We start from the raw sequence: 24,565 nt of genomic DNA, 5'->3' as shown, positions 1-24,565 counted from the left end.
ACGCTGTTGTGATTCCTCTGGTGTTGCAGGAGAGTGTGGGCGGCGGTGATCACTTAACACCAGGTGACCCGTACGCTCGTTTGTCCTCCTATTCCAAAAAAAAAAAAAAAAAAAAAAAAAAAAAAAAAAAAAAAAAAAAAAACAAAAAAAAAAAAAAAAAAAAAAATGGACAGGGCGTATCAATTACCATCAACTGAAAGTTCTGCTCGTCTCCTCCCTAATCATCATTTAAAAAATGTATTCTTAAAGCACCTTTCGGGTGACAGGAAAGCAATTAATTATCCTTTGTGAGCTCTTACCGTCGCAATAAAATCGACCTTAATATCTCTTCAGAAAAGGGATTTATCTGAAGAATTGAGTAGGGACAGTATCAATATAGACAAGATATCCGATTAACAAAGTTCAATTGATTGTTTAACACATCTATCGTCTGCACGCAGGTGGAGTCTGATAGTAAAATAACACAACTACCAATGAATACCTTTTATTTTCGTGAAAAAATGACAAATCTCGCGTGAACAGCCAGCTTCAAGGCACACAATATCGATTTAAAACTAAGCATAGAATACATGATTAATAAATATTTGCATACATACAAAAATCCGACTTTATATGGCAAGTGCATACCTAAATAATCATCGAAAAGTTAAAGGAAATCTAACACTCCTTGAGCAATACTGAATTTAATTAAAAAAATACAGGCATTTCATTGTACTAACATCTTAAGATTTAAAAACGAAACTATTACAACCTCAAGAAGCTACAGTCCTACCATATTATTTCGTTACTTTTGCGCAGTTAAATGGTAACGCGCGCTTATGTCTTAACCAATCACACAGCTTAGTTTTAGGGAAACACTACGCTGCTATTGGTCAATAGCACGTCACAATACAGTATCGGTTTACATGTCTCAGATCATAATAATGTGAACATAATATTATTATGAGTACATTTCGTAAGTAAGTTTTATTTCAGTTCATACGCAAACTGTAACAGAGTTTCATGGTACTACTGTACGCTTATAATTTAAAAAAAATTAACTAAGAATTTAAAAACTAAAACAGAACAGTCAAGTAAATATAAAGATCTTATCCTATAGATCGTAAAGAAGTTCATTATAATATTTCATCTACCCATACCAAAGAACCTAGAAAATAAAGTGTTTTGCATTGCTATCTAATTTATTATATGCCGGCCAAAATGCAAACTTAGGTGTACTCCCGTCGATGATTTAATAATACGAATTAATTATTCTTCATTACTGCGTCTGCCAAAAGGCGTGAAGCTGAAAAGTTAAATGCAATTAGAACTTAGCCTTCAAAATTAAATCAAATTGGCGTCAAATTGCTACAAATACTCCAAAAGTTCGTGCAAAGGCAAAATTTTTATAAATTTTAAAACCACATTTCAATCACTACAGTAATGTCAAACACTCAATGCTCGCGAAGCAATAATTATAACATGTCTCTTGCACTTATGGGCATTTTATATGGGGTTAAGAGCAGATAAAGCTTTGGTCTCTTGATCGTTACGCTGAGGTAGAAACTTTTGTATTAAATCGGTATATTCATAAGCACATTGAGGAATTTTCTAGAAACTGTCACATTCATAATGTTAACACGAGGAACAAACATAAACTTGTTATGCCTACTACTCAGTTGGGTCAAGTTAGTAAGTCTTTTGTTGGGCGATGTATATGCTTCTACAATATGATCCCAGAGAATGTACAAAATTACTATAGCATAAACGATTTTCTTAATGACACCACGGACTGAGAATAAAGCGAACACCCTCAGGCTCTTTTATTATAAATGTTTATTTTACGATATCACATTGTAATCCATATTTTATATAAAAAAAAAGCCCGATGAGTTTCTTGCGCCCATTCTTCTCAGGTCTGAGGCAGTCTCTTTTGAATGGGTGGTAGTTTTTGACGTTCAATAAGTGATTTTGAATAAAAATATTTGAATTTGAATTTTGTAGAAATGTTCAAACAAATAAAAATTATTTAGAGAGCGATATTGAAAGATATATGCTTAGATACTTAAGATATCTGTATCGGAGCATATATCCGGTAAGCCGTATCTGCGTAGTGTGTGATTCGCTTAAAAGATGTTAGCGACGTCATCTCGTGACAGTGTCAATGTAGTCTCATTCGTGACGTAATAAAAAACAATGTATGGCGTAGGAAAACGCTATACGACCGAGACACATCACACTGAGATTTATAATCGAATGTTATGATACACTTTTCAGACGGGTACAAGTGCTCGCATGTTTTGCAGCGGGAATAGCTACGGCAGTGCTAGCCGAAAGTAAACAATAATATAGTCATAGATCTGTTCGAAAAGTGCGTTCGTGACGACTGGGGCGAAAGTACGTCACTTATTTCATCAAATGTGCGGGCAGAAAAGTTGTAAGGAAATCCAATTCTAAAGAACTACAGCAGGCAGAAAAAAATGTATGAAAATTCATTTCTAACATGATTCTCATTTGTTTTTATGTATGGCTGTTCAATATTTTGACCGAAAACGACACTGGCCACTTGTGATTTACAAACAAATTATGCAACACGTCTTAAAATGTTTGTAAGAACTGTCAAACATAGGTATTTCAACAGCTCCCGACGTAGACGCCCAAAATGATTTTTATTTTATTTTCCTCGTAGGCGTAAGCCTTTGGACTACGCCCCGTGCCTGCAAATTGCACCCTCTCGAAACTTTCTCTCCTGAGTGAATTTTTGTTCAAATAACTGTTATTGAACAGCTTCATAGGTTGTTAATATTATGAAAAAATAATAGCAAGTATCCAAATAAAGTAGGTAGGTATAGTAAAACGCGAATGTCGGTTCTAGTGGCGCGAAAAGCCATTTTATCATGGCATAGTAAGTAATATTACGTCATAGATTTAATATCGAAACAATATCAACCATAAAGAAACAGTACCTATTTGTTGTTTGTATAATAAAAATGTCAAAACGTCCATCACAGCGAGCTGTCAATTAAGTTGACAGGTCGTTCATGACACCGCGAGTACCGAGTGTTTGACATTGTCATATATGAAGCTTGAAAGTGAAGTGAAGCTTGAAGTGAAAAAAAAAATTAGTTTAATTACAAAACTTTTTTGCCCTTGTTCATAAACATTATTCTCATTGGTATTTAACATAAAGGTACGGTCTATTGTTTCAAAATTCATACAAAATTATATAAATAAATAATAAATATATATTACAGAAGTATATAATGATTTAAAAATGGTTCACAAAAAGTTGATAAATTTGAATACTTTGTTTCAATTCTACTCATTAAGTTTCGCCTGCGCTTTGCGCTTGACAACAGCTGTGTTGTCGGCACCACAATTCTCAGCCCACACGATGATACGCGAAGTCGGCCATTAAGAATTGCGCGACTGACAGATTTATCAACTCTCGATAAACTATATAATACAATACATTTAAACAGTTTTCTATGCAACTATTGTACAAAGTTATTAGCAAAGCTTTATAAGCGAAAATACAAGAAGACTAAATAGCTTTAACCATGCATTAAATATAAAAAACAATAGTATAAGAATTTAATCGTAAAGTACATCTGCGAAAGCATTGCCAGTCAACATGGCGGTCTACTTACGTTGATGTGGAACAGCTTATTCGCGTTTACCTAAAATAAGTGTGATGTTTTATATATTATGGTAACACAGTGGGAGAAATACACTTTATACAATGCAGATAATCCCTTGACAAGTTTTGTCATGCTAAATAGAATGTCATAGCTTTTGCCTTCCGGCTTCTAACATATTGCGAGGGTAGCGAAGGCTAATCCATGCGTCATGCTTGTGGACGGTTACTGGCTGTATGGGGTTTGTGTAGCCGATAAGTCATCACGCGCCTCCTTAACTTGTATTACTTTTTTTTTATGATGATATATTGTGTCATGATCATATAACTTGGTACAAAATGTCTAGTTCTTTCTTATTTATATAATATATCGCGAGTCCCAGAATCGGCTCTAAAGGTTTGGATGAAGTTACACGTGGGTTTTTGGGGGCAAAAACTGATCTAGCTACATCTTAATTGTGAGAGACCTTGTTTTTATATAAAACATGTCAATAAAGATCTAATTTAATACACCTCTTCTGTAAACCTTTAATATTAAATATCTGGACGACCGAGCCTTGCTCGGATTTTTAAGAATGTACAAAACTTGAACAACAAAAAAAAAACTAATAGGACATCTGGATTCGAACCAGAGTCTTCTGCTTTCAGGATCACCCAATGTCTAGCTGAGCTATTATAGTCTTGTATATAGTGGCGAAATTTATCTTTGTATTCTAATGTTATTGTAGCTGTTTCTCATTAAAACACGGATAAAACTACATTTTTTAAATTGAAACCTAGCTAGGTCGATTTCTCGCCCCTGAAACTACCTGTATACAAAATTTCATTAAAATCCTTGGACGAGATTCAGATTGTATTTATCCAAGAATTGCTCGTTTAAAGGTATAAGATACAGTACTATTATTTGTGTGTGCTAGGGTTTAAGTCGGCGTGGAATACTGCACCCCACGGTCAGTCACTACCAGTTAAAATATCAAAAGTTGTGCATCGAAATAGAAGTTCTTAACGTTGGGTTATAACGAATTATTGAAATGTTATAATTTTATTTAGATTTGAGGTGTCAAACGGGCGAGTGTCTCACCTGGTGGTAAGTGACAACCACCAACTTAACAGACATCCAGGATCAGAGATCAGACCAGTGGGAGGCTCCTTTGCACAGGATGCCGGCTAGATTATGGATATCACAACGGCGCCTGATTCTGCCGTGAAGCAGTAATGTGTAAGCATTATTATGTTTCGGTCTGAAGGGCGCCGTAGCTAGTGAAATTACTGGGCAAATGAGGTTACGAGCGCAAGTTTAGTGCCGCTCAGTTATTGGGTTTTTCAAGAATCCTGAGTGGCACTGCATTTTAATGGACAAGGCGTATCAATTACCATCAGCTGAATGTCCTGCTCGTCTCGTCTCTTATTGTCATTACAAAAAGGGATGCGATGCCGGCTTTTGAAGTGAGAGCATGCTTTGAGCTTAAGGGCTTAAGTCGTATATAATAAGTGGTGTTGAGTTGGTTTCGTCATGTAGTGCCTTTTATTACATTCTCGGTCAGTCATTTGCAAATATATATTATAATATATGGTGTTATAGAAAAGGAACTAACTACTGAACCAAATAAATTACGATTTGATATAAATAAATCACTTTACTATAACCAGCTAAATATCAACGTCTAGAATACAGGACTAGCTTAGTAACAAAACGTACACCGAATATATTTAATGTGTTTTAGCCCAACTTTTTCATAGACGTATTAATCTTCCTATTCGCACTTTGCACCAACTCTCGGACATTTACTAGAACACGAAAAATAATATAAAGAAGCGCGAAAGTAAATGTTTTTTTTACAAGCACACCCAACAACCATTTGGAGTATTTCAACTGTTGTGCTAAAAGGAGGCTAAAACTATAAGAGCTCCTTATTTCGAAAACCAATAAAAAATAATGCCATCATATTTAATAAATTAATTATTTTCAGAGCTTGCATGGTACTTAAGCAGATATCGATTACTTGCAAGATTACGGGACTATTCATCTGATTTTAATAAAATATTCTAAGAAATAAATATTACCAACTTTGTATTACTGTGATAATATGTTATAAAAAAAATGGTCCACTCTTGAATCATTAGGTAATTGAATCCAAATAATAGCTTTATATATTTTAAAATATTTGAATTATAACTGCTTTAAAAATATGTTTATGTGCCAGTCAGAATGTCTCCTAGCACTTCATAGAGGCATGTTGGTTCCTATGCTTACATATGGTGGTGAATAATGGGGGTTTGAAGGGAATTAAAACGAGCTTTCACGAGCCAAGTACACTCGGACGCTACTCGTGGGGAGACCGAGGGATTTGAAACAGTACCGATTTCTGAGAATTTAAAACAGTTATCGAGTTGGTAGCGTCGCTTTTCAATCGCTTCTCTCCGCGGGCTGATGTGGCAATTCGCGTCGGTGGAGTAATTTGCGTGGTTGTGGACTTCTGAGCGCCATGTTACTAAAATCGTGAAAAGTAAGTTTTTAACGTTTTTTTTTTACGATGATTTTTGATAAGGTCCTGTATTTTGGTTTAAGTTACATGTGTTTCGAAAGCTCCTCAACTGAATGTTAATTATTTATGTTTCTTACAATTCATTTCTGTGCATTTGCTTCTTTATTGAGGATTAAATAAAAATTGGGAGGTTTTTTTTTCCTGAGGAGATTTGAATCCGGCTGTTTCAACTCTCCCTGTTTTCAATTTTATATCAGACAGCAGTCAATAAATAACGGGCACAAAATACATTTTTTTTGATTTAATTTGTCTGTTCACAAACAAGTTGACCTGGTAAGGTTAAGTCGTTTTTACACCACAATATTTAACGCTTGCAATGTCTTTATATTCTAATGACCTATTGATTGGTACTAATATTATACGATTTCTGTCTTTAGTATTAGGTCATATACCTAATACTATAGACAGAACAAAATGTGAAAATAGTTTCAAATCCCCTCGGTCTCCCCTATAGTGTAAGCCTGTGACCTATTCTTTCTAGTCGTACGAGTTCACTCGGATCATTGTATAAAAACAAAATGGCGTCTACGTTTATTCAGGATAATATTATTAGTGGTAGTAGAGTGGAAAGCCTTAAAATGTCATTGCGAGTCCAAAATGTTTCTTTCCCGATATGATTTATACTACTTCTAATACCTCGGAACAATACCTAAGTATATATTATTACTAATTGTATATAGAAACAAACGTTACTCGGACGCTAGACTCCAATGGGTGTTAACAAAAATCCGAGATTGTCCACCTCCCAAGAGTGCACTAAAACTGAGTGTACTCTGAAAAAATTTCCAGACGATGTCGTCTGGAAATTTTTCATGTGAAAATTATCATCAAATCATTTGTTGGATGCAATTACTAATTATGACAGTAATAACGATCATCATGTTCACGAAGCATCCTTACACAAATAATGAATTCAAGCTCTAAAAGTTGATACATCCAATATACGACAATTTGTATTTATAAAGTTTAGTCTTTATTACTTTTTATGAAATAATTTATATTAATTAATCACGATTCATATATTGGATGCAGCACCTTACAAACCCATTTATTTTGTATATTGCAGTCATTGTAAAACACTTCTAGTTGATTGAAAAGGGTGGCCGTCGAGTTTCTTGAATGTTCTTCGTACGAGCTCAATTTTTTTCGAACATATTGTAGATTCAGTAATTTAAAACAGATATTTATAGTAATTATTAAAAAGCGCTTAATTTAAGCCTAATTGAATAAACTTTATTTGACTTTGAATAAATTGAATAAATGACACTCATAAGTAAAAGTGAAAAAGAGATCACTAAAACGTTCCATATATCGATTATTGAAATCCCAAAAGAAGGAAATGGATTGAAATATTAATCTCTGTTCGACATGTTAGGATTGAAATGTAATCAGTTTCGCTAGTCTTCTTTTAATTTCATATAACGTTCTAATCACTATTTTTTAATCTGTTTCTCACACTAACTAATCAAACAACACATATCTCTCATGTGTAGCGTAATTATTCTACTTAATTATATTCTTTTTTGCCACATCCAACATGTTCTACCTCAAAGTAAGCTACTACCGAAGAGGAACCAACATGCCTCTATGACACGCCAGACCTCTGGCTGCACAAACAAATTTTTTAATACTTAATATTCTTTCCATTTTAATATTTTATCGTAGATATCGAGATGTATCAATGACGCCTAAAATAATAGAGGTGCGGTCTGCTTTGGCGAAAAAATATTTTTAATTATAATTAATCACGGGAATAAATAGCGTATCTAAGGTGCAAATAACTAATAAATTATATTCTTTGAAAGGTATATTTAAATGTATGTGCGTTAAAAATAATAGGCAACAGGAAGTGCAACATAGTTTTAGCTTAGTGAGTGCTGAATGGCTTCATAACCGCTACCATGAATATGATTTCTTCTCATAAAAAAAAATCCAAACAGTAATGCAAGTATTAAAAATATAATTATTATAATTTGTAAATTAAACTCATTAAAAACCAAATCTCAGGGGTGTTTTAATTTTTTTTAATGAGAAGTGTATCATATCTGCTGCCCCTGCCCCGAAAAGCTAGGAATCTTGTTAATGTACAATGTACATATACCTACAGAACTATCATTTAGTCTTAAACTTTTCAATAAGAAGATAAGCATACTTGAACCTTTGTCGTGTGTCAACTGTCACTTTCCGAATCAAACTTGAACTGAATATTTTACATTGCTGCTTATTAACGAAGAATATTTTAAACAACTGGAGTAAATGCGGCAATGTATACATATAGCAGTCGAAGCTTATTATTTTATTACGGTGTAATTTCTGGTATGTTCTATATTTCAGTTTTGTTTTTATACGACGTTGTCTAAATGTATAGAACGTCTTTGAACCAAAATTATCAAAAATTGTCTATACAAATACAAGTCACTATTGGATGTCCGTAAATTTTATTTTAATAACTGAAATGAGGTGAGTACGAACATAAAAAAAAGCATATTATATATTTATTTTTCGATTATGAGTTAACCAATTAGATTTGTGTCCTATGGCCAAAAGCATACTGTCTTCTAGAAATCCAAAACATGTATATATATAACCAAAGCAAAGCATAGAAGCACCCCATGCACCCTCCGTTTACCTCAAATCGACGGATTAGTCTTTGTGCAGTTCAGGCAACACTTTCTTAAAAGACTTAAAAGTCTTGTCGATATTTTTGTTTGCGTTGTCAACCAACTCTTGCAAGATATCTAGAAAAATTCAAGAGCGGACTTGGAGAGAAATAGGATTAAAAAAGTATCATTCCATATGGGGAAAAGTTTTCATGCTGCCAAACCCAATATCACCAAACAGCCTTAGAAATATGCTAGGACAACCGAAAAGGATTTTAAACATATTTTACAATTAAATGTTGTTAGTGGAACAAATTACAGCTTAATTTTTTTTTCTCTGTGTGGCAGTCTATAGTAGCAGGCTTTGCTACCAAGATGATATTTGACTATTTTTTTAAATATAATTTACAATAATTTTTATACTACAATATATTAAAATTACCAAAAAAACACTGGTTTTTGAGTTACCAAATCAAAATCAAAATTTATAAAAATTCATGTCAAAAATTTAGCCCACGAAAACAGCGTTCAATTCATAATTTTATTCATAAAACTCTAGTTACTCCCCCAGTTAGAATTACTATAATTACACTTTCTTTAATAATTACCAATTATGTTTATAATTTTACTCAGCAGTTTTTAATTTAAAATGTAATCAATGTAATCTCTTTTATTTTCAAGTAAAAAAAGTAAATTCTGGCTGTATATTTCGATCTCTTAACTATTCTACATAGCCCAAACCTTTTATGGTTATTAAAATTATTCGACTACAGAAGCGTTATATCCTTCATCACTCTGGGGCCCAGCGGCGAGGTTAACCGCATTTGTAATGCTCCCTTTTAGGAAACTGATCCATAACGACTTTACAATAATATAATATGGACAAGCCAATATCATATAATTACTAAACAGAAGAATTCATAAAAGTGACACTACTTTAAGCTGAGCAACAGAGTTGCCTTCTAATAGATTCCCTATGTAACTATGTGTTATGGTATTTGTATCATCTGAAGATCTTACCCGAGGTCGCTATGTTGTCAATGCGGGTGTGGTGTTTCTGGTAGTAGGGGCGGATGATGCGGCGGTAGATGATCAGGGAGCCGTTGTATTCCGTGGGCAGGTAGCACCAGATTATGAATGCACACTGAAATAAAAAGAAACGACTATGAGGCTCTGGTTTACAAATGGTAAAAAATCTTCCCCTCGCGTTCAATAGGCAACAAAAGTGGTAAGAGGCGAGGTTTAGTACTCAATAGACGACTGTTTAAATAACTAAATGACTTGAAGAAACGGGTCGTGCCAATTTTTATAATATGAAATAATTTTCGATGAAAGTACCTACCTACACGAAAAAATTACGCTTTTATACCAAGGTCATTTGAGGATGCTACTTAGAAGGTATAATTTTATATTTTCGAAAATAAATGGCTTAAATCGAATTTAAAAACCTTTGTTAAACAAAGGTCTTGGCTAGTCAACTAGTTTTTCTGACGTCAGAGGCAAAGATGAGTAAGTCTAACATTGATGTAGGTTATGTGGAAATATTATTAGAAAGTAAAGGTCCGGTGAGTTATTGCTTAATACCATCTACAACGTGATAAAGGCTACAAAGAGAGGTAGGAACTGAGCGCATCCCTATCATTTTAATGCAAACCAAAAATTATTTGCCTACTATAATTAAAAACAAACGATTTTCCTAATACATACGTACAATTACGCATGTATGGATAGATGCTAAAAGGTGTTAAATTTACACAAATAAATTCCACTGGAGAAAAACCGTACAAAATTTTTTCTTCTTTGCTCATCCATACTGTTTGTACAGGATACCTCTCAAGCCACCCTCTATGATGCGTACAATGTCCTTGGGAGAGAATGCTTTTATAAGCTCTGTTGGGAGTTCCCATGCTTGCATGAGACCAGTGGATTCGATCAGGATGTGGCATGCATGGTGAGATCTGTGCACCTTCCCGTCTGTTGGTCTAACATTGAAAACTACTGGCAATGTGAACCTTCCATATAGTCATCCCATACATCATTAAAAATATCTTTTACATAATATCTTCTAGGTACATATTATTTCAGTTGCAATAGTGAGAGATGAGAACAAGGAAAACTATAGGAGAACAAGGAAAACTATAGAAATTGTGTTAAAATGAATTCTGTCTGAGATATTCTAAAGTCAACAACTTGTGAGTCATCTTTGTCATAATCGTTAATGCAATGATGGAAAAGTTTTCAACAGGTACCTATTGTTGTGTTTTTATGACGTGTGAAAATTACAGTTACTTACAAACTTGTGATGTAGAATTTAATATTATATTGTAAAATACCTACGATTTATAATTGGATAAGCTCAACAAATGAGGTTATGGACATACCACCTGATACTAAGTCATCACCATGAACCATGCTCTCTTGCTACACCAGAAGAGTGACAAGAAGCAGCCTTAAAGGTGGGTGTACATTCTTATTTTTGACAAACCATATTATGTTTTATCCATGAACTAGTATTTACTTATATATAGATTTGCCTTTCAAACAAAAATAAATCAGATACTTAAAACACAGCTGCCTTAAGACATAGGCTTGAATGAAGAGGATGCATGGAGGCAGAAGAAACACCATCACATATGTTTATAAAGTGTAGTAGTCTAACTACAGGCATAAATCCTCTAATTCCTAACATTGCTGGCATCTGAAAAAGCTAGTAGAGCATGTGAAAAAAAAAACTATGTTTAAAATAACCGACTTAAAAACTGAAAAGTATAAAATAACTTAATAGTTTTAATACACCTCTTATGAAAAACTTATACCTTTAATTTCTTGTGTGCTAATTTTATAACAGGGTATTAAACGGTGGTCTCATACCGTTGCCATATAGCAACATGGGCAAACAGGAAGTATTAATAAAGTACTATTATTTGTATGTGCCACTTACAGATAGGGTTTAAGTCGGTGCCAGCCCACTTGGGTTGTTTGGTTCTAAAATTGACTTTGAGCGCTCAAAGTCACGTGTGGCGAGTGTATGTACCTGCTATTACATTTGGCTTGTCGCCCATTTCAAACCTATCAATAGGTAGCACATACAAATAGTAGTACTTTATTAATAGATCCCCTATTTTGCTTTCTTGTGAGATACTGAAATATTGTGAAGAATGTTTGTTAACTATGAATGACAGGTAGTCTAAGACCCACTTATCTGCAAACGGATTATTAATAATAATCAATATAAATACAATCCAAATTAAGACCTAATTTTTATGGGACCAAATGTCAAACATTCCGCATCAAACTAAAGAAGAATCACGAAAATTGAACAATAAATTACATACATAAAAAAATAGCATTAAAATACAAAAACCTCTTGCTTTTTGAAGTTGGTTAAAATCTAGCTTTCTGAACTGGGCTGAGCTGGAGTATGAAGATAAATAATTGACATACATGTGCAGTGGCCAATGTAAACAAAAATATTTAAAAAAATAGATGGCACTGGGAGTTTTTCCATAAGTAATCTTAATATAAATAAATCCATGTCCTGATATTTGTTTCCAGTGATCTCCTAAACTAATGAACTGATTTTAGTGGGAATTACTTCATGGAGTGTAATTTAGTCCAACTATATTTGTTTTGTGTGGACATATTTTCTACGAAATAATTTATTGACACAGTTTGACAGTTCTGCTGTTACAATTTCATTATAACAACAGGGAGCATATTTAACGAAATATTTTTGATGTTATGATATATTATTGACAAATTCGTAAGAAACAGTATTTTATTTATTATGTACAGAACAACATCTGTTAATTTTTATATCTATTTTAAATAGACACTTCACATTCTCTTGAGCAAAAAATTAATTTTGGTAACTGTTAAATGGTCTCTGTAAGAGTTAAAAAATAAAATAAGTTATCACTTATGCCAATCCAACATTGGGTTTAAAAAATTCGTTTTAGATGAACTTTCCTTAATAAGAATAATTGCTGTGAAACTATTTTAATTAAGTGATAACAGTATAATAACAAAACTAATTAATGTAAAAGATTACGGCTAATTCTTCTCAATTCTTGTTAGTTTGTTAAAAACTTAGATATTCTAATGAAAAAATCTTGTTCTTGCCAGATGTCAAACTGTAAAAACTATATTAAAAATCAAAATTAAACACTATATAACTGCTAATAATATGAAAGCACTCGGAAGCTTCTCTCTACTTAACACAACTATTACTACGATTCTTCTCTCTTGGGTTATGTGGTACAAAAATTTGCATGGATTTCATTTAGTATACTGAAAATATTTTAGAGACAAAATTGCAGTCTAGAAACTACACAATTTTCAACATCTTTGCAATTTCATGTACATTTATCTTGTGTGTAGTTGTTGTTATATACTAACTGGAAATATTTGAAACTGTGGGTTATTTTAATGGATATAAAATACAAAGTGGTTGATAAATTAAAAAACCAGTTGGAAACATAACAAGTGGTCTGATAACAAGAGAAAGATCTAAATAAGTAATAAAACACAATATTGTGCAACATATTATGTACAGAACAATTGTTATCAGTTGCTGCCGAGTTGATGTTTAGATAAAACAAACTATTGTTGGTTATCAAGATAACTTTCACAAAATAATAATAAATTTATTGCTTACTATTGATACTGTAATATGATAATTTTCACATTCACGATTATGATGTGCCACATTTTGTATGTTTAGTAAATTAGTCTTAGATAATTTATAAATCTAGATAGAGTCTCATGCTGTTAGACAACAGGCCAGGAATATTAGTTTAGTGTGTGTTAACTGTTAAGCTAGGTCTTACACTCGCATATTTGTGTTAGTGTGTATTGCTCAAAATAGAGGGTAGTTCTAAACTCACATTTTTTCGATGTTTTCACAGCTGTAATATTCTAACTAGATGTATAAATGAGTCATAGGATATATCATGATAAGGCCTCAAAGCCAACACAGAGTGCAGAGGTTTACATGTCTACAGTGTGACAGATGTATCTCAGAATATAGAGAACATAAATTGATCCTGATTTGGTAATACCATCAAAAAGGTCAGAAAACTGAAGCAATGGTCATAGAAAGACAATAAGGAGACACCTGCAGATAAAATGAAAGAATGAACTAGATTTTTAAAGTCAGAAATAATAATAATAATAATTAATATTTTCAATCTAAGTCCAATCCCACTGAACCCTTATCCTGAAACAGAATAGAATGTCTTTTCTGCCTGTAAGTATGTATGTTTAAAAAAAATGTGCATTCTTTAATTACAAAAAAATGTGTAAAAATACTTATAAATAAGCATTACACGAGAAAATTACAGATTTAATTTAACCATGTTGAAACTGTACCTACACTTCTCTATTCCTTAAGGATTTTCAGCAACTCTTCAGAGTTTACTAGTAAAGTGCCTTTATAATATTTATGTATCATATTAAATATATGTTTCTGTGAAACTAAAATTTTATGAATATCAAAACTTTCATATCTCAATCATTTAGTGAGAATGATGCTTATATATAAAAATAATCTCTCTTCAAAAATTTATTGTGTTTACGAATAGTTTCAAGAATATGGATTAGTACTTTTTGAGGTTAGATTATTCTTGTTTGATTGACATTGTTAGCCAAAAATAATTAATATTTGTATTAATACTCTATGCAAGGCTTTTATAATTGATAATGTTGATCATAAGAATGGTATTTATAATAGTAGATATTATATCAAGACCAAATCTATACGACATGTAGACAATAGGTGAAGCACCAGCTACTTTGTATCAACTAACCTTGATCAACCAATAGAGAGGGAACCATCCAACAATGAAATCGGAAAAATATTCAACAACTGAGAAGCAGGCGTAAACCACCCAGTATGTCAACCATTTAGTGTCATCGTCCTTTTGTGGTGATTCCAAAGCCTTCATAGACATATATGCGGGGTATACAAATCCAATTGAGTTGCATATTAATTCCGCGCCAAAACCGAATACTAAATATAAACCGGTGAACGCCACCAACCCTGGAAAATAAAACAAACGTCAAATCTACCGCTAAAGATATAAATAAAACATGAAAAAACGTACATACCGACGAATAAATACACTCTGTTCACGCCCGTTTTTTGCTCGCAGATATCAAAGTACTTCGTCCATGGCTTAGTCTTATCGTTCAAATTACGTTCTAGTAAATCCTTGTACTCGTTTAATTTGGAACTCATGTTTTTGGGTACGTCGGTCTTGGGTGTGTTGAATTTTAAATTAAATGGCACTTCGCGACTTCAGACAATTAATAACTTACCAAGGCCACGACTTAATGACAGAGACAGATTTGAGATTTTAGAAATCAGCATGGACATTTCCAACAGCTTTTGACATTAGACGTCATCAACTGTTCAAAGAAGACATTAGACGACATTGTCAGTATACGATACGAAATTTTCAACTTCAGGCTAAATGTTGATTTGTGACGTAGACAGAATACTCTATAGAATACTCTTGTATACACAAAGTGGTCAAAGCAATATTGACATTAATATTGTAATGAGGGCTATATACGACACTAAAATCAGTGGCGATATCGGGGTGGTCCCTAGATCGTACTTTAAATCGGCAAGTGTATAGACAAATCGTAACTGAAATTTTATTGTTTACCCTAATTCAAAAATCGCTTCGGGCGAACTCACGATTTAGGGACGATTATCGTCTAGGGAGCGTGGTCGGCACGTGTGTAGCGGAATCGGGACTGATTTTTATCAGTATGCGCGCGAGTGCTGGTCCGAGTTATTTCGCGCCATTTATTTTATTTCCTGTAGCAGGTTATACTCTTTGTTTCGCGCGAAAACATGGCGAAGGAGCGAGAAGCGTGGACAAAAACAATGGATCTCATCAGGGAATTATCTTATTTGTGGGATAAAAAACACAAAGAATACTTCAACCGCGCCATGAGACAGGAGGCATTCAAAATGCTATTGCAACTTTTTAATGAAGAGACCGGCAAAAACACAACACTGGCGGACTTCAAGAAAAAGCTTGAAAATATGCGTACTACGTATGAAAGAGAGCTGAAAAAGATAAGATTATGTAGAATCTGTGACTATAGAGATTCGCCACTTATAGCTAATATTTACAGCTACAAGAGCAGGGCTATATTTTCATATGGTATGCAGCAAAAGGAGATTATCAAAATCTATAGATGTCATTTGTATCCAGTCAGCAAAATATAAGTAGGTACCTATATGGGTACTTACACGTTAATATAAAATATATCAATTTATAAAAGTATTTTGGTAAATTTGTATCAATTCACTTGTTTCAGGTGAATGATTCCAAGCAAACAGGATCAGGGTCTAATGACATCTATGTACCATCGGTTTGCTATTATCGTCTCATCGAATTCCTAGAGAGGACGACGGTGCCATGCCGACCTGGTACGGATACTTTGGATGAGGTACGATAAAATAATACTTAAGTAATTCATAAACCTATATTTTATTTATAACATACACAATACACACAACATTTATGTAGGAACTACCCTCAACATATCCTCCTGAAAAGAAACTCTGCCCTGTCCATTAAAACAAGTTGTAAATTTATTGCGTACATTGTTGCCTTCATTATTGCGCTCTTTTTCACTTATTTGCGACAGTGACACTAGTCCTGTTGTTTCTTCCCGCCAATCACCTAAACGAAAAGTAGAATTGTGGATATTCTCAGCATCGACACATGTTTTGGTGATATAACTTTTGGACTTTGTTCTTAAATAATTATGTAAATGTCAAGCTAGCACAATTTTGTCGACAGTATCAATTTTCACCCTTATTCTTTGACGAAAGATCCTAAAACGTGCTGCTAAGATTTCAAACGCATTTTCAACTACTCTCCTTGCTCGTGATAATCTGTAGTTGAAAATTCTTTTCTCGTGAGTTATATTCTTAAATGGGTATGGCTTCATAATGTGTCTATTAATGCTGAATGCTGAGTCTCCCAAAAATGTGTATGGTACTGAAATATTTGTTCCCTGTAACGTGCACGGTGGTGGTAGATTTAACCCATTTGTCATTAACTTATTGTACAGTGATGTGTGTTGTATGACGCCACCATCAGAAACGCTTCCATTAATGCCAGTGTGTACATACATAAATCCATAATTTGCATTTACTACGCCGAATAGAACTATACTTAAAAAAACCTTTATGATTATAGAATGACGAGCCACTCTCAGGTGGCTTTTCTATGGATATATGTTTTCCATCTATCGCACCCACACAGTGATCGAGTTCCACTTGTCTTCAAACATTTTAGCATTGTCTTTCCATTCACTTTGCGTTGTAGGCATCTGAAACAGAAAGTAAAGTGAAAGTTTTATTACAGATTCAATGGTCACCAGAGATGTCAGCATCAACATCATCGGAACAAATTATAAATACAGAAATATGTGAAAAAGAGGTGCCCAAGGTCTGCACAAAAATTTCACAGTCCAAGAAGCAGAAAATGTCTGTACAAAGTAGACAAGAAAAACTGCTGGATTCTGCTCAGATACTAATGACTCGACAAGATGACGACTGGGACATTATAGGAAAGTCAATAGGCGTTCAATTGAAAAATCTGAATACCCATCAACAATCAATTGCCCAAAAAATTATCAATGATGCCCTATTTTACGGAAAACTTGGCAAATTGCCAGATGAATCTGTTATCACTTTATCTCCACAACACACAGCATCAAATCCTTCTCGCATTTCACATCGCTCCTATCATTTTTCTTCTGGCTCTTCGGTGACAAATTCATCGCCCCAACCATATTATCAACAATATCCAGTACAGCCGTCCCCGCAATCATCTACACAATATATGATACCACAGTCCCCTCAAGCATCTCCACAACATACGGTACAACTTTCTCCTCAACGACCCCAACAATATATGACATTACAATCTCCTCAACCATCTTCACAGCTGACGCTACAACCTTCTTTTCAACCATCCCAACATTATATGATACCACAATCCCCTCAAATATCTTCACAGCTTACGGTACAACCTTCTCCTCAACCATCCCAACATTATATTACACCACAATCCCCTCAAACATCTTCGCAGCCGTATTCTTCATCGTCGAACACTGAACCTCTTAACACTGAATTTCCAAACTGTACATTTAGTGATACAATAATTAAAATAGGAACTGGCGCAGATATGAAGGATTTTTTGATCTTCAAAAAAAAAAGAACACAAGTAAATAATATTAATACATACCTTATATTTTTTAAATAAACGAAAAAATGGTTTTTAATTGGTGTTTTAATTATTCTATAAGTATTTAGTCTACTTACCTTAATGAAGTGTTTCAAACATTTATAGATAGCGGAGCATGTCTCTGGAATCATTGTGGACATAAGTTGCGGCGATATTACGGCACTGAATTTTAAATCCTCATAGCTTTGTCCAGTTGCTAGAAAACGTAAAGTAACTGTAAGTCGTTCTCTCGGACTTATGGATTCTCGCATTACGGTATCCTGTTTTTGTATTAATGGTGTCACCATATTGAGGAGCTCTTCAAAACACTCAGAATCCATTCTTAAAAAGTTTCTGAACTCATCTGCTTCTAAATGTCTCATCACGTTCAAGTGGCTTAATTCATGACGTTTCTTCAACCAGTTTTTAACCCAGGTCCTCCTTTTTCGTCTCTGGTTAGGTGGCACCATAGTAAGTGCCAAGACAATGCCTATTTTTTGCTGCTTTGAGAGTGTCGGCGGAATCTCGGATCAACGAGCAGTCTGTTGCACGGTCGGTTACGTACTGACTGCCAGCGACGTGTGTAGAGAATAGCCGATTTCATACCCACTAGCACTGTCCCGATATCGCCACTGATTTTAGTGTCGTGTATAGCCGCTTTAAGGCAATTACATAATTATTTGACAGATATACCTACTTTTCGCAAAAAACTTGCCCTTTTAATTCATTTATTTTCCTTATTTCCTTTATGCTTGTTTTAAGGTGATTTGAAATAATATCATAAGTAGCATTCCATTACAGATTATTACAGCACGCTGACGATATATCCTCATCTTCTGAACATTTCATTCTCTAATTAGAATAAAAAAAATCTTTATAATTAAATAATTTAACAAGTGAGATTTTATTTACTTTACAATGAATATTATAGAGTTATATTGATATTATTCGTAAGAAAATAAACACTTACACAAAGTCAAGGTGCTTGAATGTCTCTTTTATTCTTACATTTTATTGATGAAAGAGTAAAATGTTCTTGGGATTCCGCCATTTCATTTAACTGATTATTATTTTCATTTTATATTCTATTTATAATTCATTAATACCAATTGCACGGTTTAAAATTTTCATTCATTAAATAAAATAATTGAAAATATGAAATTCAAGGTTAGATTATTAATTACCACAATATATCAATATGCCGTTGTTATTCATTAAAAACGAATGGCTGTTTGGGCTCGAATCCTTTGCCTGGACGAAGAAACGAGATGGTACAGAATAGAAAGAAACGTGACGCCATCTTGCCGTAACGTACTTCCGGTTCCGTTGCATTGTCGTCCAGTTACCTCTTATATATATATATATAACGATAACGCCCTTGCAATGTCAACAAAAGTATATTTCTGTCAAATAAATTTATTTATATATTCGAATTCCAAAATGAAATTGTATTCACATTTTAACTAAGTTACAATACGGCCATACTTCAACTGAAATAAAAATAATACAAAAACTCATGTTTTAAAATGTTTAATTTAATTTAAAATATGAAAAGCTTAACATTTTATTTTGTGTTTTATTACTAATAATTATAACTCTTACAAACTAATTTACAAATTCGAGAGGAAGAAATGTTGTATAAAAGTTTTAATTTAAAGCCATTATACAAAATATAGTATGATAAAGGATCAAAGATTTGCTAGTATTTATAGCCAGAATAAGAAAATTACAGAAATAGGTACAATAAAATAGAAAAACAGTAAGTACCTACATAAAAACAGTTACAATAAACTATAGGCATTGAAGAGATTTCAACGTGTCGATAAAAATATTTTTATGTAATGAATCAAAGAATGAAGAGATTTGAATATAATACATATAACTTTTAACGATAATAGACTATTCGCAGTACGGTGATAAATACATAATAAATAAATAAATAAAACAAAAACAGTTTTGTGGCACGAGCGTAAGTCGCCAGTGCTAGTCAGTGTTAGTTAATTAAAAACAGAGTGTGATCTAATGTATACACGAAAGAAATAATACTTCTTTAGCGTAACAAAGCAAAAAATACTAAAATTATTTATTCGTCTTGGAGATGGCTTTGCCAAATAGTTATTAAATAACGAATACGGCTGTATGGGGTTTAACCCTTTGCCTGTCCTAATAATGGACAAAGAAACCAAAATAAATAACGAATGTTGCAAACGTCAGAAAATTGTAGGAACCAACTTCATGCCGTTACTTTTGTGTTTCAGTGATGCACGCGCATCTTAAAATTTCAATCTCATCATTTTTTCATAACGCGCCTAAAGAAGTATAACTTCAATAAAATAGATAAAATTGATGTAGTTTATTGTTTACAACTGCCGGCGAAAATAATTTAACAATTAATTTTTAATTTGTGCTATTTGTACATAAAAAAGTATCGCTTAGTGCCTTATTCTGTGCAATTTATGACAGTTTTCTAATAAATCTAAGTGAAAAATTAAATTTTTATTCAAAATTGGACTAGAGACAAATGATTTTCAATAGATATTTGCTATATATAATTTGAACATTTTATTATTCGAAAACATTTTTACTTACACTTATATTTTTATTAGGTAAATAACATTGTAAAGAGATAATCATTATATTTATTAACAATTAAAATGAACAAATGCATTCAAATAGGTACTGTTATGACAATTAATATTTGCTAACATTTAAATAAAATGTCACTAAACTAGAAATGTTTACTCCTTATTCATCCTTAAAATTATGTCATGTTTCACAAAACACAAAGAGTAGGTTCAAATGTACACTGGTAGACAAATCATAATATCAATAGAAGTTTTGAAAATCCAATAGTACACGCCTTGAGGGGATATATAACTATGATACATAATAGCAAATAGTATGTTTAAGGTGGTAAAAAGTAGGTACTTAAGTTTATAGTAGGTAGTAAGAGAGAACAGAAAAGCAAAAGTTGTTTGGTGACGTCACCACTTGATACATATTTAATTTTTTGCTTTTCTGAAACGTGAATAGGTACCTACGTGATAAAAATACGTGCATAGACTGAGTGATAGCCGAAGGTGGTAATAATAATGTTTAACCACATTTTTTGTAAATAAAATTAAACATATGAATACAAAAAAACAGTGACAATATAATATATCTAGCTTATAAATAATAGACAAACTAACAATTGCAAAATCGTCACATAGCAGCATGTTGAGTAGAGCACTCCCACACGCTCGTATTTTGTGAGACGTGCAAAATGATATATTTTTGTGGCAATTAATGTGGAGTGGTATCCCCTTGGAGTCATAACTCTTTGAAAGCCGCTGTCATATTTGTTTGCAGAGGAATGGATTCTATCCGTTCTTTCTGTCATCATCGTCAGACGGCAGCGTTACTCTTTTTAATTGGTATAGGAGGAAATACGAGGGTACGGATCTGATATGAACTTATCAACGCCACCAATAATTTAAACACCAGAAGAAACACTCAAGCATTGGGGACCTTTTAGGTAAGTGTATGCGCTTTTTTAAAGGTACTTACGCATTTCGCTAGCATGTCCATAGTTTGGTTGATCACGAAAATATTATGATCAAAGAAAAATGTCGTAGGTATAAATAATACATACGAACCACCTAATTTACTACAATTTGTATCTATCCACTCTCCAGATTATATTCCATTCTATCATTACAGTATTTATAACATGTAGGCATTATTTAATTAATAAGTATCTATTTAAAACAAGTACATACAGCAATATAGTTTAAATTATACATACGAATTGAGGCTAAAAAGGAAAAGGAAGTTAAGTATATTAAAATTATAATAATATTTCTATCTAACTAGCATCTAGCGTAAATACTAAAGCGACAACAGAAATGGAAGCCATTTCATACATTTAATTGGTGTTACATTTGCTATACATAATAGATATATATTTTATATAATATATTTACAATGAGGAATAAACATCACAGATTCGTATCAGCTAAAGTAATTGAAATATTGCTTGCTTTCGATCTAAGAATTTATATCTTAAAAATATATAACAGTTATGATATCGTGATGTCTTTAAGGAGTATTTATGCGAGTCACTCTTTAGAGTTCCGGTAGTTTAAATTACTTAGCTGTCTGTTTATGGAATGAACTTCATAAGAGGCAATAAGCAGTTAGCCAGCTGAGATTTGATTTTTTTATGTATTTGTTCTATTGCCGCTAAAACAACAATAAATAAAAGCTTAGTAGACGATTACAAAATGGCCGTTATTCGATTAAAAAAAATCTTGCAATTACAAAGGTATTAAAGGAAAAAATTCTTGAACAAGTACAGATAATGTGCGAGCTGAATGCAGAGTTCAGGAATACGATAGTGCTGTAACCTAATTATAATCGATGACCATAATCATGAGTGTGTCGATAAATTTAAACAATGCTTCAAGATTACCATTTTGACCAAATAATTAAATCTCAAATATTTGTTCTACATTTTTCGCCATATCTCGTGCTAAAAACGAGTTTTTATTCATCACCAAGCACGGAACGGAACCTGACGGACTTGGATTAGTCATTATTAAAATTTAAAAAAAAAAACGGGATCGCAACTATAGTAATAACGCGATAACACGGTAAGCGAAGACAAGGCACAGTACTACACTGTAGGCGTATGGGGAGAGGCTTGCGGACAGCGGGGGGAGATAATCTAATGCGGGGTTTCCACTATCTGAATAAATGACTCTGACTCAGTGCACTCTTACGAGCTGGGGAGCAAAGTTAAAACACAGTTACAATTACAGGCGTTTTAATCATAAGTTCATTTTTGATTAGATGTCTTTATTTTTTTTTATAACGATCCGAGTGAAGTTCTAAAACACAGCACAGGATCAGTTGCCGCCGGCTGAATGCGCTTGAGTCACGTTACACTTTACGTATATGAACAATAGATTTTTTCAGAACTATAACTTGGTACCTAATGTTAGATTAAGGGGCTGTTTCGCAATGTACAAGTAAAGAAGCAGATTGACACAGACTAGATAAATTATTGGCTACATAAAAGTTCCGAATAAAATAGATTGCGTCTCACAATCATTGTCAGTTCCATAAATTTTTAAAATATTGACGGACATTTTGAAATATTTGATTTAGAACTTTGTATGTAGGTGTTTCACTCCTACTACATGTCCCAACACACATTTCGAATTTTCTTTTTAGTATCTTACCTTCACAATCCAATAGGTCCCCGCGCTCGAGTAAATCCCTATGTAGTCTCTTGGGCTACCCTACCATTACATAAGTTGACATTATTTTTGTCAAATACTTGTCACTCTGTCAGGCACCCAGCAGATAACTATGATATTTACTAGAAGATCCATCCTATATTTAATCGCGCTTATCTGCTAGATAGCACTATTATACATTGTGAAACGCAAGTGATGTCTGTATTCGATAGATAAGTAGCAAGTAACCGATTCGTAACTTTACTTACACATTGTGAAGCAGCCCCTGAGACAAATTAATTCTAATAAGAATGTCATATAAGTGGTCAGGTATATACTTATTGTGATGTCTTGCCCTAATTGCCGTAAAAACCTTTTGGATAGCTTGATTAAATTTCCAAAATTCTATCTATTAAAATTTTACATTTTAACTAACAACATTATATGTATAGATTTAGAAATTTAAACAGCTATAATTTACGTGTGTTTTAAGTACCTAGTTGTTACTTTTAAATAATGTTATAAATTTCGGCTACCAAAGCGACATAAAAGACATCAACCGCATGCCAAAACACTTATATCGATAGAGAGTCCATGCAATTAGAATATATCTCAGTACCAGTGGGAGGCTCCTTTGCACGGGATGAGGAACAGGATTTTTCGCATTAGGCCTGTTTCATGTACAAAAAACAACAGCGACAAGGACCTCTTATTATCCCTTCTTTTGTATCGCCTCGTAACACACAGTTTCTCTTTGTTATTTAGGATTATTTCACCGTCTTCGTATATTAGGACCCCGCCAAAGCAAAATGCTTTTCCATGTTTAGACTAATCTTTATGTCGTTTGGTTGGCCCAATTAAATTTATCATTCGCTATTAAGGTCTAACGATCTTAAACTAGTAATATTATTACGAATCAGTCATTGGTACGCGGAGGTACCAGTTATAGATATTGTGCACTATTGAGTATAAAATACATATTGCTAATTAAACCGCATTATTTATTTATGGACGTATTAAACTAACGCAATTAAATATAGGGTTTAATTCTACGCTTTCAATTTTATTATATTATAATAATCTTTATACATGTTCTATTTGGTTAAATATAACTATTCTGTGAAATGATTGCGGGCGATCAAACCCTAATAGTGGGATGAGTGATAGAGTTTCTATCATCCTATATGTAAGTCATTTAAAAATTTCTATATATTTTAATGCTATCAGTAATCAGAAATTCACCAAAAAGTCAGTTTACGTAAAAACCATAAACTTAGCATACTGGCGTAATAGATGAACCCTGTGACTATCACTATCAAGTGAG

General features: G+C 33.1%; 1 protein-coding gene across 4 annotated transcripts; it reads right to left on the bottom strand.

Moving 5' to 3' along the window:
• Window positions 1-468: 468 nt before the first annotated feature.
• Window positions 469-15,109, bottom strand: LOC126967875 (receptor expression-enhancing protein 5). 4 transcript variants are annotated; one of them, XM_050812566.1, is made up of 6 exons: window positions 14,871-15,109; window positions 14,570-14,802; window positions 9,783-9,906; window positions 8,792-8,900; window positions 3,630-3,659; window positions 469-1,285 (listed from the first exon to the last, which is right to left on the bottom strand). In XM_050812566.1, exons 1-4 carry the CDS (start codon window positions 14,998-15,000, stop codon window positions 8,806-8,808), a joined length of 582 nt encoding a protein of 193 aa, XP_050668523.1. In that variant the 5' UTR covers window positions 15,001-15,109; the 3' UTR covers window positions 469-1,285; window positions 3,630-3,659; window positions 8,792-8,805. The 4 variants fall into 4 exon arrangements, with proteins under 4 accessions (XP_050668523.1, XP_050668525.1, XP_050668527.1 ...); XM_050812568.1 differs by lacking the exon at window positions 3,630-3,659; XM_050812570.1 differs by lacking the exon at window positions 8,792-8,900 and having other exon boundaries at window positions 14,871-15,108.
• Window positions 15,110-24,565: the final 9,456 nt, after the last annotated feature.

This window comes from Leptidea sinapis, chromosome 14, assembly GCF_905404315.1.
Source record: "Leptidea sinapis chromosome 14, ilLepSina1.1, whole genome shotgun sequence".
NCBI classification, from domain to species: Eukaryota; Metazoa; Arthropoda; class Insecta; order Lepidoptera; family Pieridae; genus Leptidea; species Leptidea sinapis.
The sequence above is the reverse complement of the archived record's forward strand: the minus strand, read 5'-3'. Positions and strand labels throughout refer to the sequence as shown.

Coding starts and splice junctions, on each gene's coding strand:
- LOC126967875 (XM_050812566.1), bottom strand. CDS start 15,000: ATGAGTTCCAAATTAAACGAGTACAAGGATTTACTAGAACGTAATTTG. Junction 9,907..14,569: donor CTCTCTATTGGTTGATCAAG/GTTAGTTGATAC, acceptor TTTTTATTTCAG/TGTGCATTCATAATCTGGTG. Junction 8,901..9,782: donor TGACAACATAGCGACCTCGG/GTAAGATCTTCA, acceptor GAATTTTTCTAG/ATATCTTGCAAGAGTTGGTT.